Source organism: Crocodylus siamensis, chromosome 9 (assembly GCF_052110815.1).
Source record: "Crocodylus siamensis isolate JL-2025a chromosome 9, ASM5211081v1, whole genome shotgun sequence".
Classification (NCBI taxonomy): domain Eukaryota; kingdom Metazoa; phylum Chordata; order Crocodylia; family Crocodylidae; genus Crocodylus; species Crocodylus siamensis.
Window position 1 is genome coordinate 2629022 of NC_143403.1, and position 12735 is coordinate 2641756.

The 12735-nt window shown below is 47.4% G+C and overlaps 1 protein-coding gene across 13 annotated transcripts in view; it reads right to left on the reverse strand.

Annotated features, from left to right (window-relative positions):
* The window catches only part of ZC3H18 (zinc finger CCCH-type containing 18), a 53961-nt gene extending 42753 nt beyond the window's left edge, over nucleotides 1–11208 (reverse strand). For 6 of the 13 annotated variants that reach the window (XM_090062313.1, XM_090062312.1, XM_090062310.1 and 3 more), the window contains exons 1-2: nucleotides 2850–3011; nucleotides 72–676 (exon numbers count right to left, since the gene is read on the reverse strand). In XM_090062313.1, the coding sequence (XP_089918439.1) occupies nucleotides 72–662 (591 nt within the window). In that variant the 5' untranslated portion in view covers nucleotides 663–676; nucleotides 2850–3011. Of the gene's footprint in view, nucleotides 1–71; nucleotides 677–2849; nucleotides 3012–11078 lie in introns of those variants that run through there. The other 7 variants (XM_090062308.1, XM_090062305.1, XM_090062301.1 and 4 more) reach the window with 5 other exon arrangements.
* Between the last annotated feature and the right edge of the window lie 1527 nt (nucleotides 11209–12735).

Below are 12735 nucleotides of genomic sequence, written 5' to 3' on the forward strand. Positions count from 1 at the left end.
CAATAAAGCAGGCCAAAGGATTTCCCCAAGCAATGCCCAGGCTGCCGTGTCAAGAGCAGCCTCGCACTTACATCAATCTCTCCATCATCAATCTCTCCATCGTCTTCCTCTTTCTTCTTCTCCTTGACAGGATCCTGACCATCCTTTTCATCGTCACTTTTGGTGCTGGATTTCTTCTCGTCCTCAGGGGCATCATCCCCCTTCTCTTCCTCCTCTTCCTCTTCGGCCCCAGCCTTTTCTGCATCTTCTTCTGCGGCAGCAGCACTTGGCTCTTCGGGAACCTCCTCATCATAGTCCAGTTCGTGTTCATCCAGTTCCCGAGTGACAGAGGACGCTTCGTCTCCAAGGTCATTTGTCCCGTCTTCCTCCTCCCCCTTGCGACAGGGGGAGTTCTTTAGCTCCCTCCTCTGCTCATTATTGTCAGAGTCCTGAGACTTGGTTTCGCTTAAACGATCCTCCTCATCCGAGTGGTTCTCTTTGCCGTGACTCAGTGCCCTGGCCGCAACCTCCTCTTCTTCATCCTCCAAGATGCTGCCTTGTCCACCCTCTCCATCGAGATCTCGATCTGAGCCACTCTCCTTCAGGATCTCATCATCGGAAAGCTGCCGGTTCTCCTCCTCCGGAGAGCAGGGGTTTTGCTCAGGGCAGTTGGAAACATCCATCAGTACCTGCTAATCTGCAAAAGGCAAACAAAAAAAAGCCATTTGTTACATGCAACAATTCTGGGAATGAGAAAGTCTCATTAAACATGTGGTGCTCTTGAGTTATCTTTTCTGAGTAGAGATGATCACAGCCTGTCCTACCATCTCAGAAAAGAGAATGCACAGGGTCTCAGCACACTCCACAGAAGGAAAGACGTTTAGAAACATCAACAGTTATCTGCTTATTCCATTAAAAAAAAAAAAAAGCATTCCTTTTTTGTACAAGTAGACACACAACTCAGTATCAGAATGTAACCCCCTCTGCCTAGGAAGGGTCAGGCTGGATAAATACTTGGATAGAAGACCTCCTTATATACGGCTCCCTCCTAGTTCCAACTGGAGAAGCTAGCATTAAAAAAAGATCCCTGTCAAACTGCTGGCTAGTGTTCAAGACACAAGACAGATGCTGTGCCCTTCCTGGAAGGTGGCAAAGGTATTTCAGAAGTGAGTGGATGAACTTGCTACACACACTGACCAATTTTCAAAAGCGCTCAGTATCAAAACAGTCTAGTCAAATAAATGGTTCAGGCTCCTTAGACAATCAGGAACATAGCCTGTAATGAACTTTGGTAAGAGAGCTGCATGCTGGCATTAATTCTTCTGCTGTACCCTGAACTAGGAAAGGAAAAGCCAAGAATTAGATGCATTTGAAGGTTTAGATTAAGAGTTTTAATCAGGTCAAATTTAGAGAACAAACCTTACTATGTCTAACCCACCACCCACTCTCCATAGTAACACTGTATTTAGAATTCCTTTAAGGAAGTCTTTCAGTGGCATAACGATCGTCTGCATTGTGCCGTTTTCTAGCAGGCTCAATACAAATATTCAAATATTAGATCTTTGCTTGTAACCAAAAAGGTAAATACAGCAATTATAAGAGGCAAGGCAGAAGGTGTTCAGGAGTAATTCATCAAGGAACATGTTTTAAAAATGCAGAGACTGGAAGGCCCAGAGAATTCAAAGAGACAGAGGTCTCCTATCAGAAGTTTGCTTTTTCTAATCCAGGCCAGTGCTGCTGGTGGTGGAAAGCAGTTACCACCAGCTGGCAGTCTGATACTCCATGTAGCAGCCTTCACTCAGGAGAGACCAAATCACAAGACAGCGCAATGACTGGGAACATCAGATGAGTCCAAGAACTAAGTCGTTTCTCCAAAATGCGGAAGTGACAAATTAAATGGGAATAGCATGAGGCCTCCAGTTCCTAGTATGATTTATATATCTATCCATTGTTGTGAAAGAGATTGGGCTGTAATGTAGGTTTGGAAAGGCATGGGTGCTAAAAAGGGAGAATGGACACTTTGCTATGGTACTTTTACAGGTGAAGGAAGTCGTGGCATTACAACTGCATTCTGCACTGTAATAGGGCCCAGTGAAGTATTGCAGTCAACATGCAGCTCTCCTCCAGGCAGTTCACGGAAGTCTGGAAGGTAATTTCTGGCACTGGCTTGGGAAGCTTAATGTGTTGTTTTTGTTTTCTTTTTCCAGCACTATTAATCTCCTTCTGAGAAACCATCCCATAACATATATAGGATACTTCATTCATTTAAAGTTCTTCTCCATTATGGCCTCCTTACAAACTTGTTCCCTGGCATCATGCATGTATTGCTAGGTTTTCACCCAGGACATCTAAGGTCTTTGGCAGAAAGATGCTATAAGAAAAAAAAAAAGAAGATGGCTTCTTCAGGAAAATCACAACTACTTTTTCAAGCAGCTTGATTAAATGCTGTGAAATAGAAGAGTGACTCCCATCAGCCATCTGCGTGCTATTTTCTACTCCCCTTGACCAACATATAACTCTTCACTGCTGAGCTTCTTTGAGGCTACAATCAAGAAGGCTGTCACTCACAATAAGAACAGGAAAAATGCACATGGCAGAACACATACTAAGTCAGCAGCGCACAAGCAGATGGCTGAGAAATCAAAGCAGATTTCTCCAGGTGAAAAGAAAGCAAATTGCCTAAGGATTTTAAGCACCAAACACTGATCGTTATGGAATTTGGGGGTTCTGCACTGTAATAGGGCCCAATGAAGTATTGCAGTCAACATGCAGCTCTCCTCCAGGCAGTTAAAGGAACCCTGGAAGGTAATTTCTGGCACTGGCTTGGGAAGCTTAATGTGTTGTTTTTGTTTTCTTTTTCTTTTCCTCACCTGCAGCAGAAGAACAGACCCTTGATTCCCAGCACTTCAGTCTTGGGTTCTTCCTTCCAGCAACCCTCCCATAAATAGATCTCTCCCCTGACCCCAGGCTGCCTGGTTCCCACTCTCTCCACACACAAACCCCTCCTGAGGGCTCACTAAGATGAACAAGACCTAAAGGGAAAAAAACACGCATCAGTATGCTGCCTTCTACACCCTAAGCGCCATAGAACAAAGACTCTTGCATTCATATCTTGTACTGCAGATGTAACATCAACCCTTATACAATACCTCCTCCTGCCTTCATGGGACCAGATAAGTGATTAGTTAATATTTGTAATGAAGTTGCTTTGAAGTTGAAAGCACCTATAAAATAAATGCTGCCTATTCTCACAGAAGCAGTTTGCAGAAGTCACAATAAAGCATAGCTTTGAAAACTTCCCAAGACGAGTTCCATCATGTACAAATATTAATATTTAGCAGAGACACAGGACTCAGTCTTCAAGGCACTGTACAAATGTTAACTAATTAATAAATATAAGTAGTACCTGAACACTGCACAGTGTATTCCATGTTGGGCTTAATGCAAGTTTCCAGAGTTTCTAACAACATTTGAGCTAGTTCTATGAAAACCTTGACATTTTACGGAGAGCTAAAAAACAAGAATGCAGCTAACTGCCTCCTACTAATAACAACTCTGGGTACTTAAGTGCAGAATGGGAAGGAATTCAAACAAATTCTGTTTCTAAAAAGCATTTAATGATGGGGCAGAGCTCAGAAACTCATCTGTAGGAATAATTCTGTGATGACATATTTAATTGTCTAGGTGTCCAAGAAATTGCGCTTTGAATGCACATATTGGAAATTACTTACAGTTTGTTACATACAAGAGGTCAACATTAACAGGCTTGTAGGAGCATAAAAACCTGCCAGGGAGAGAGGAGGTCAGGGAATAAGCTTTCTGATCTCTTGCAAATAAGAAGCTTTAAGGTGGATGCTAAGTGATCTAGACAGCTTTCAGCACTCAGGGTTTAGACCTGGAAAGGAAGGGGAAGAAAGTGGGTTCATACTTATTTTGTCTTCAGCTATGTGGATGCTACCCTCGGCTAGCAGCTATTAAAACTGTGTCAAGAATACAACCCTTTCCTGTTACATTTCTTCTTTAGCCTCCATTAACAAGCGATGAAAGGAACACATTTAAAACCAACACGGTCTTTAATCAAAGCATCCAGAGGCAACAAAATTGGGTGCTCACATTACCTCTTTATATATTTCCTGCCTCAAAACAGTGACACGGCTCTCTCAGTGATCCGTTAAGCAAGTGCATAAAAGGCCGTCAGTTCAGTTAGCTGTTTGGTCCTGGGGCCACCACTTCATTAGTACACAAGAAATGCTAAGCCAGGACCAAAGACCGAGATCTCTGATTCTTATGCTACCTGTGACAACATGCATTTGAGGACAAACCTTTCAAGAACTGGAAACGTACAGCTAAAACTAGGAAAGAAGCAGGGGAATGAGATAGTTTGACATCTTGGGACAGAAGGTGCCACCGTTCTTTAATGTAGGCCACTGAATGCAGTTTACTCATTGATTCAAAGACTACTAAAAACTCCAGCCCAATTTCAAGTACAACATTTAAGTACAAGGGTATAGGTTGTGGCCGTATTGCTTCCTCAGCCTGACCAAGGGTATTTATACCAGAAAGCTTGCTAAGAAGAATTTTTCCAACTATTTGAGTTGGTCTAATAAAAGATATCAGATTTACCCAAAGAACCGTGTCTACATTTAAGTACAAGACATTTATATTCACCAGGCCATCTCCTTACAGCAATCAGCCCTGCTCTGGCTGATGCTGGGATGCCTAGATGAGAGATTTCCATCTCTGAAATCTATCATTCCACAAACAGACCCAGGGGTCTGCAGGGAAACCTAGTAAAGAAACTGTGCTAATACCGCGGCAGCCTTGTTTGGACCTGCCAAATTACGGAAGTGTGACAGTACTGGAAGAGATGGTGGAGATTGACTGGGAGTCTTCCTTATACAGCAGAAGCTGCTGAAATGAACTTCTTAATGTAACAGCTCTGTTGATGGGGGGAAAAAAAAAAAAAGAGAAGAGGAATGACTCTGAAACCTTTACCGGGGCAACAGATATTTATAGAGAATTCTGAAAAGGAAGAAAAGCTTTCTGTCTCTCTCAGATCAGAAGGCTTGCCAGCTTTAATGCATCAGCCTCTGCAAAAATAAAAAGAGAGTTTGGCCCCAGTGTTAAGTTCTTATGACTCTCTTTGCTCCATTTCAAAAGGGCTTGCAAAAAAAGGTTGAAGTTTCTCACAGACCCATAAGCTCTTTGAGGATTTTTGATTTCCAGGGAACAGGGACCCAGCATGGCCCCACATACCAAGTAACCTAAGGGAGAAGGTAATTCAGAACATTAGTTTTATTCATTGTAGCTAAGAATAACTAGAAGAGAATTCCAGAGGTTTCACTCCCCACCATAAAAACCCAGCATAAGATTAGCTAACTAATAAAACTGGTCCAGTTTATAACTAACTTTAAATGCAGATTCATGACAGTGAAAAATCATGAATTATTGGAGACTGAACTGTGCTACAGGATTTATAACCTAGAATTCTTTGGCAAAAACCTGCAGAGTGCTCTCCTGACTAAGGGTATTTAAATGCAAAAGCTTGCTAAGAAGTTTTCCAACTACTTGAGTTGGTTTAATAAAATATATCAGATTTACCTACATAAACTTGTCTGCCTAAATGGGAGGCATTTATTTTCAAAACTGCTTTATAAGATTATAGGCAGCACCAGCAAAAGTGGGGGCTGCCTGATGCTTTCCATTAAAAGCCTCCTTTCAGCTGCTCATAACTTTGCCAGGCTTTAGCCAATTTGGCCCGATTACAAAGTTTCACCCAAACTTCTGCTGTTGCTGCTGTTTCTTTGAACGGGGTTATAGATTCTTATGACCACTTCTCCGAGCAACTTTGGTGCCCATCAGAGATTTAGCAATAGTGCTGGGGTCACCCTGGTAGCAGGGATGTGCCTTTCGCTGTCCCCATGAAACTACAAATTCCAGACCAGGTTATAAAGCCTAGCTTATGATTTCTGTCTGCACCAAGTACCCTGCATCCCTTCACAGATCCCAGGTACGGGCCAGACTGTGCATCTGCTATTGTCACAGAATAACTGAGCATGACTCCTCACGTGGCCACAGGGGCTGCCACAGACTTCTCCTAAAGCTGTCCCTTCCCAGTGCTAGGAGCCAGTGGCACTCAAACCAAGAGCAAATGCTGCCTCTTCCCTGCTTGTTAATACTTCCACCTTCTCCCTCAGTACACAGGCACATAAAAAGAAGAGGGGAAAACAGTCTAACATCAACGGATGAGGACAAAAGTGAGGAATTCTTGCCACTGCTCTCAGATTTTGAGTCCTCAACCCAAGATGCCCAGGGCTTGATATTTCAGAGTACTTAGCAAGTTACAACACTTTAGAGAGTCCTAGCAGAGCTCCCACTGATGCTAGTCTGCAAGTCTGATCCCTACAATCTCATACTGTGTATGCAAGGAACACAAGACAGATGCCTTATTTAAGTGATGTGCTGAGCATCAGGTATAAACTCAAGCAGAAATGCCAGAAGTGACCGAGTCAAAGCTGCAAGATCCCCCTTAATTCCAGCATTTCCTACCTTTGAAGCACTTGACTGTGCAACTTCATACGATTAACTAAATCTTAAGCCATTGCTGACACGTTTTTAGAGATGAGCAAGACATTTGTATACCTACTCAGAGAAGTAGGGCTAGAAGGGACCTCCAGAGGTCATCTAGTCCAACCTTCTCCCTGAGATAGTTTGGATTGAGATGATCCTATCCCATACAACCATAATCCAAACTCTACACAAGATTACCCTCAACCCTGACACAACATAGACTTAACTTACCACAGGTAAACCAAGGGAACCATGGCAGCCAATATCCTGCTTCTATAAAATGTTGTCAATATATAGTCAAGAGGTTCTGGGTAGAGGGCCAAGCCCCCTGCAACAAGGGAAGGCAAAAACCCACAAAGTCTGTGCCAATCTGCCCATGGCGTCAGTCTGACCCTGAGCGGAGGGGCAAGACCCTCTAACCATAAAACTCTGGCTTTGCTCCTGTAGAACTGGCACACCTCAGTTGAAGTCCCCAGCCCTAGCTGTAGCCAATAGCCAATTTCTCTGGGGAAGCTAAAAAATACCCTGACACATATAACAGGAAAAAAAGGTGGCGGGAGGGAATGGGGGCGGGAGCAACCAGCAAAGCCCAGAAGCACGGGAAATACCTAAGGTAGAAAATAGGCACAGCTACATTCTTGATCATCCCCAACCAGTGGCTGTTATGCCTCTCCTTGATGGAGAGTCTTTCAATGGTAGTGAGACCACAACTTCCCTATGCAGTCTATTCCATTGCCCCACTCTTCCTCACAGTTTATACAAACCTAGTTTATGTTATTCTTACAGTTTATACATACGTCGCTGATGTTCAATAAAAAGTGTTTATACTAACCAAACGCTACGCACTCACCTTCAGTACATATGGAAAGAGATTATTTGTTTCTTCTAACAAAAATATTGTCCTGCACTGTTTTACCAACAAAGAAATACAGCACTGGACAAGAGCATGAAAGAAGGTCTAGTAAAGCTAAAGGCAGTAAGAAAAGCCCCAAGTAGCTAGTGGAGATTTTAAAACGGCCAAGATTTTGAATCCACTGCTTTCTTAATGCAACTTACCCAAGACAAGAGCAGGAGTCAGAGCTTGGATGTGCACTCTGGAAGTCTTGGCTGCAGGTCCTGCATTCAGGACCATGCCCAGTTCCTACTCTCTGTTAAAGCAGGGACTAACAGGTCAGGATGGGAAATGGCTTGGACAGAAAATGACAGTGATGGAATTGAGTAGGGTTAGTGCTTTTGGCCCTTGACAAGGCCTGTTCTAGGCAACAAAGCTAAATTCTGCCCTTGGCTGCTGTGTTGTTCCCAGTAAAATCTACAGAAGCTGTGCAAAGGATTCCCAAAGTGGAATGCATCCTATTTTAATAGTGATGTCTTAATAGCTAGACACACATGCAATTTAGTCAGACAAGTTGCACTAATCAAAAATCTATAGCTGTCACTCTCAGCCTGCTGAATTAAAGCTCTGCTGCTTTCTGATAAAAACTGGCTGAAAGGCACAACAGTTTAAGCAGCACATTCAGTTAAACCTATGGAAATTTAACCTTTGTCTACAACAACAGTGAATTGACCTGTTGCTGAAGACAGCCTGATAGCAGAGGGTCCAAGGAACTAGAGGAGAAAGTATGTTAAAGGAGGTGATGAAGAAATGCCTTGCAATCGAGAGCTTCTCCAGCTCTATCCTAACCATGCAGTTGGTCCAATAAAAGGCATCACTCACAAAAAATTTTTGCCTTTGGCATACTTCCTGGACCACCAGGGCTACAACATCACTCCAACATTATGAACACAAGTTAACTCATCATCAAACCTCAAGAATACTTTCTGTAACCACACTGAAAGTGGCTTTGTCCTTTAGATGCTGCTACTTAAGCAAGGGTTTGAGAAAGCCAGGACTACTGGAAAAGCTCTATCAAGTTCCAACAATTTCTGCAGAACCTGCTGTCATTAAAAAAGGCTCAGCCAGTATACTAGCAAAGAGAATCTCAAAACCCTGATCAGAGCAAAAACCAATGAAGTAAGGCAGCTCTAGTACTTCAGTGACTGCTCACTGCTTTCCTAAAGAGCAGAAAGTGAAAAGTTGGTCAGAGCTGGAACAGAAAAAACTTTGAAGTTCCATGAGTCATCAGCAAGATGGATAGTTGCAAGAAGGTGAGAGCAACAGTAGCAGCCCTGCGAACTATATCTCAAAACAGGACTTCAGGAACAGAGTGAGGAAGATTGGAAAAAACCTCTGGTCAGAGCAGATAGGACATTGCGAGAGACTTCTACAGATTGGCTCAGCAGCTAGCAGGAGGCTTTCTTCCTGAAAGCATTTCCTCTCCCTTTCAGCTACCAAAGATAGCTGGAGGTGATGAAAGGGTTTCAGATGCATCAGACACATAGTAGCCAGAGGCCAGCAGAAAAACGGTCCACAATAGAGCTCCTGAGCAGCATCCAGCTGCAGCTGTGTAGTGAACTGCAGCATTTTTTCCTTCACAAAGAGCAGAGAAAAGCTGACTTCTCTAACCTGATCTTTGCCCTGTCACTATCTTTTATGCGAGTCTGTTTCTGGTAGTCCGTGGGATATCTAGTACCTGGCAATTCCTTTTGCCCAAGCTGTGTATATGGGTGGGTGAGGGCCAGCAGGCATATGTACGGAAAAACATCAAGAGAGAAACACTAATGGGATAGGTTAGACAAACAGCAGGATGCCAAGTAACTTGGGGAGATGCACAGGAAGATAGGAGACAAACAGAGGTGAGGAGCTAGGGGAAGAAGAAATATAAAGGAATGGAACAGAAAAAGAGATGCTAAATATGGCTCAGAAAAAAAAAAAAAGAGGCAGTGGGATCTAGGAAGAGGAAGAAAAGATGCAGATGAAAGCCAAGAAGGTAGACAGAACAAAGACCAAGGGGTATAGTTAAAGTCCTGAAAACCTGTGACACTCATGGACCCAGAGAGACAGACCTCCATCTCAAACTTCATTTTTGCACAGTGGGAAGCTGATTTCCTACCTACCGTCTTTAATTTTCCCTGTTGAAGGGCATGGGAGCCCACCAGCTTGCAGAAAAAGACCTTTTTTTTGCGATTTCTTAGTTGGGCTAATAAAAGGCATCATCTTTCTGAACCAAGAGTTCTAGATTTTTGCATTTTTCTTTTTGTCTCAGACAAACACACCTACCAAACACATCCCTGTCAGGTAGCTGACAAAGTCAATAAAATCAAATACATACCTGTCCTGCTCCCTTAGAGAAAGTGCAATTTAGAAGATGTGTGTGGGCAGGGGGCAACTTGGATTTGTCAAACTAGTGGGGAGGCATCAAGATAGCCTCTCAAAGGCTGCACAAAGCTCTTTTCAGCACTAGTCCTAGAGGACTCCCTGGTGACAGCCACTTCCAAAGCCAGCTTCCTACATCTAACTCCAGCCCAACAAGGGGACACCATTCCCTGCCTTCTCTGTTGGATTAGAGACTGAACAGCTCCAGTGCTGGAGTTCAGACATCACAACTTACCACTGCTGGGGCAAGTCAATCTTTTCCGCTAGCTTTTCCCTATGGGATACCAGTCTGCTACTGGGAATAAACACATTTTTAAGGCATTCAGCACATATGCATGAATAATTAGGCAGCAGAGTTAAGCATTCATGTCAGCTGAGGATTTGTTTGGATCAGGAAAAGATTTTGATCTCTGTCCCGGGTCCAAACAAACCCCGAGGTGCTCAGGAGCGAGAGTTCAGCTCTCTTAGGCTCTGCCGTTGCTGCAGGGGAAATACTTGGGGGGGGGTTACTAATCCTAACGCACTGGAACCATGGCAGAAAAATCCTCCCAGGAACCACGTTGGCAGGTAATTCAGCTGCATGGCACCAAGGGCAAAGCGCATGGATCCTGCTCAGAGCAGAGACTGCGATGGCAGCTCCTGCTGGGAGCCCCAGTGTGGCAGGAGACAGTCTGGCTGGCACAGGGCAACATGGGGCCCGGACGCCCGAAGCGCCGGGATGCTCCGCTCTGGGTGACAGCTGCACCCCTGGCAGTCAGACATGGGGACCTTCTTCCACAAAACTCACAAGCACATCCAGACACTGCTGCCCCGAGTCCACCCCCCACCCCACAACCTCTGCGGGAGCCAGCACCCCACATAGGACCAGCCCCCCAGTGTCCTCAGTGGGACTCCCTACTTTGGTGAAGCCCCCAATAGGAACAGCCCCTCAGTGTACTCAGTGGGACCCCCCCCACTCTAGTATACCCCCCAATGGGACTAACCCCCCCCACTCTAGTGCACCCATCAATGGGTCCCGCCCCTCCCCCACTCCGGTGCACCCAAGCCCATCCCCCACACGGGTGCACCTCCCACAATGGGACCTGGCCCCCAGCCCCCCCTCTCCACTGATGTCAACCCCCCAGCTCCTCCCCCCACTCTGGTCCCCATCCCACATTCTGGGGTGCCCGCCCCACCTCCATGAGGGCCCAGCCCCACACCTCGTCCCCAGGCCCCGCCCCTCACGCTGGGCCCGGGCCCCCCCGCGCTTGTCCCCCCGTCCCGGGCCGCTCCTCACCTGTGCGGGGGAAGGGGGCGGCGGGGGGGGCGGGGGCGACGGCTCCGGCTCTGGGCGCGCGACGGGGCCTCTACGCGCGGCGGCGGCGGCGCAGGGCGGCCATGGCGTGACATCATCAGCACGCGACGCGACTCACCCGCGCGGGCAAGCGGGGGGGGAGGGGGAGGAAGGAGGAGCGGCCCCCGCCCCTGCCCGGCCGGGCCTTAAAGGGGCCGCCCCCGGGGCACGTGGATTGGTGTTCCGTGGGCTAGGCATGTCGCTGTTCAGTGCTGGGGCTCCCAGGTGCCCCGTAGTGACCCCCCCCGCCTCCATGAGCCGCAAAAATCTTACAAGGGGGGGTTCCTGAGGTCACAGCCATATCCAGGGGGCAGGATCAGCCCCCCTCCAGGCACCCCCAGAATGAGAGAAATCCGACAGCAGTGGGGTTAGGGGGGACCCCCGAGGTCATATCCAGTCCAACCCCTGCTTGAGGCAGGATCAACCCCCTCCAGACTATCAGACACCCCCACAATCACAGCAGGCGGGGATGGGGGGGACTGCTGGGGTCATCTCCATATCCATGGGGCAGGATCAGTCCCCTCTGGATCATCCCAGACACCCCAGAATGACAGACATCCTACAGCAGGGGGGACCCCAAGGTCACATCCAGTCCAGCCCCCTGCTTGAGGCAGGAGACCATAAAACCCCCCAGAATGACCAAAAATCCTACAGCTGGGAGTGACAGGGACCCCTGAGGTCAGCCCCTTATGCCCGCTGGAGCAAGCCACGTATCCTGGTCCTCCCAGAGCAGCGCAGGGGCAGGGGTGTCTGTCATGTGGATCGCAGGGCTGAGCTCCATGGCGTGCCCTGTGACTGCAGTGGGCTCAGCTCCTTCCAGCCAAGTGGGCATTAGCTCTAGGTTACCTGCTCCTGGAAAGGCAGCACTGCCCTGGCTGGGTGCAGGCTGTATGCCAGGGTGCAGGATGCCAGGGTGCAGTCTCCACGCTCAGCCAGGGCAGCTCTGTGGGTGCCATTGCTGCTTCACACCCCAGAAGACCTGGTTGGGTCTTGTCCCGCTCACGCCCTCCCAGTGCTGCCCCTCCACAAATGCTCCTGTGCTGAGCAGCGAGGACCAGGCCGTTGCAACCGGGGCCATCGTCTTGTTCTTGCCTGGCCTTAGGGCAGCGGGCAGGGCAGGGGTGGAGTGTCCTGCCTGGGATTACCTGCTGCCCTCTGTAACAGGGCCCGTTGCCCCTGGGGTGGTGCAGGAGCTGGGCAGGCAGCTCCTGGCATGAGCAGCCTGATCTGGGAGGTGCAGCATCCTGGTCATGGGGGCAGCTCATGGGTCTCCCTTGTGGCTCCTGGGGGCCAGCGTTCACCTGGGCTCATGGGCTGAGCTGCCAGATGCCACTGCCTTGTCTTGCCCGGCGCCTTGGTTTGGCTGGCTTCATCCCTGGAAAAAACACATCATTAATCTTAAAAAGCAAGCAGTTCCCAGTCCTTAGCATTATGCAAATACACACTAATTAGCAGTGCCCACACCCCCAAAGCCTCACAGAAGATAGAGGCAGATTGTGCATCAGTGATGGACTCAGTGTGCAGCCGTGCCAGAGCTGGGATCGGCTCCCCACTGCTGGGCCATGTCTGAGCCCAGGTTATGATGTCTGCACATGCTCTT